The sequence below is a fragment of the Gracilinanus agilis genome, unplaced genomic scaffold, assembly GCF_016433145.1.
Source record: "Gracilinanus agilis isolate LMUSP501 unplaced genomic scaffold, AgileGrace unplaced_scaffold26991, whole genome shotgun sequence".
Lineage (NCBI taxonomy): Eukaryota > Metazoa > Chordata > Mammalia > Didelphimorphia > Didelphidae > Gracilinanus > Gracilinanus agilis.
The window spans coordinates 1-1,259 of record NW_025359125.1 but is presented as its reverse complement, the minus strand read 5'-3'; the positions used below and the strand labels follow the sequence as shown (position 1 = coordinate 1,259).

General features: G+C 47.6%; 1 protein-coding gene across 1 annotated transcript; it reads left to right on the top strand.

Moving 5' to 3' along the window:
• Positions 1–25: 25 nt before the first annotated feature.
• On the top strand, positions 26–1,252 carry LOC123254629 (interferon-induced very large GTPase 1-like; the record flags this gene model as incomplete). The annotated part of the gene is made up of 1 exon (XM_044683608.1): positions 26–1,252. A coding segment is annotated over exon 1 (1,227 nt), but the record flags the coding sequence as incomplete, so codon positions are not given.
• Between the last annotated feature and the right edge of the window lie 7 nt (positions 1,253–1,259).

Below are 1,259 nucleotides of genomic sequence, written 5' to 3'. Positions count from 1 at the left end.
CAATTTTTTGATCTCTCCTACAGCCATGTCTACACCAAGGGATAATGCTATTGAACCAGATCATGAAGACTCTGGAATAAGAGACCTGGAGAAGAAGTTGCAAGAAGTGGGCCTGGATCCCCAGTACTGGGTATCTAAGCTGCAGGAATGCTTGGATGTGACCTCTGTCCAAGCCTTACAACACCTAGGAAAGAAGGAAGTTCTGACACTGAAATCCCAGGTCAAACATAAATGGGAGAAACGGGCATTAGAAAAACTTCTTCAGCTGTCCAGCACCCAGGGATCAGAGGAAATGCAAGAGAAGCACTGGGTGACAGTGAAGAAGAGACAAGAGAGAGCACAGTCAGCCTTGAAAGAAATGAAAGAGATGCAGGTGGCAGGTAAAAGTTGCCAAGAGGAAATTGTGAGGAGGAAAGAAGAGCTGAGGCAGGCCATGGAGATCCCACCAGAGTACAGGCCAATCACTAAGAAACCCCTAAAAGAGGTCATAGAAAATATGGAGAGACACCTCAGTCTCAAGGAAGGCACTCTCTCCAAGAGGGAGAATCTTCCTGACCAGGAGCTCCTGAAACGAGTGTCAGGTGGCCTAGCCCTGCAGGGGATTTACCAAACTGGCCAGCCTGAGGATCTTTTGGAGAGGAGAGAAGAACTGCTCAGTGTCCCAGAGAACATCTTTCTGCTCAGCCCAGAACAGGGAACACGGATGGAAACCAAGGAATTTTCATCTTCTGGTGAAGAGTCGCTGTTTACCCAAAGCATGGAGAAACTGGGCTTTACTGTTAGCTTTTTGGCCAAGGGTGGACGCTGGGGATGGAATCTGGAATCCAGCACCAATTATACCAGATCTTCTGACTCCAGAGATTTCCACAGGGGACACTCTGAGAACACTTACAGCAGCATCACCAGGTTCAGTTACATCCCACTGGCTTGCTGCCACTTTGCACAAGATCAGCTCTATCTAAGCAGGTCAGCTCTGCAAGAGTTAAAACAGTTAGAGAAACTTCTGATCCACTCCAATGGTTCAGAAACTCAAGTACTGAAGCGTAGATGTGAGGCATTTTTCCAAAGGTTTGGCTCTCATGTGAACCAGGGCCCATTGCATTTGGGAGGAATATTCTGGTGGAAAGCTGTAACAGAAGGCTTCAGGTCAGAGGAGCTGCATGATGTGAAGAAACAAGCCTCAGAGGCACTTGATGTATATATTGGAGGCAGCTACTCTGGTTTTGGGGTCACGGTTGCAGCCGGAAAGAATATATCAA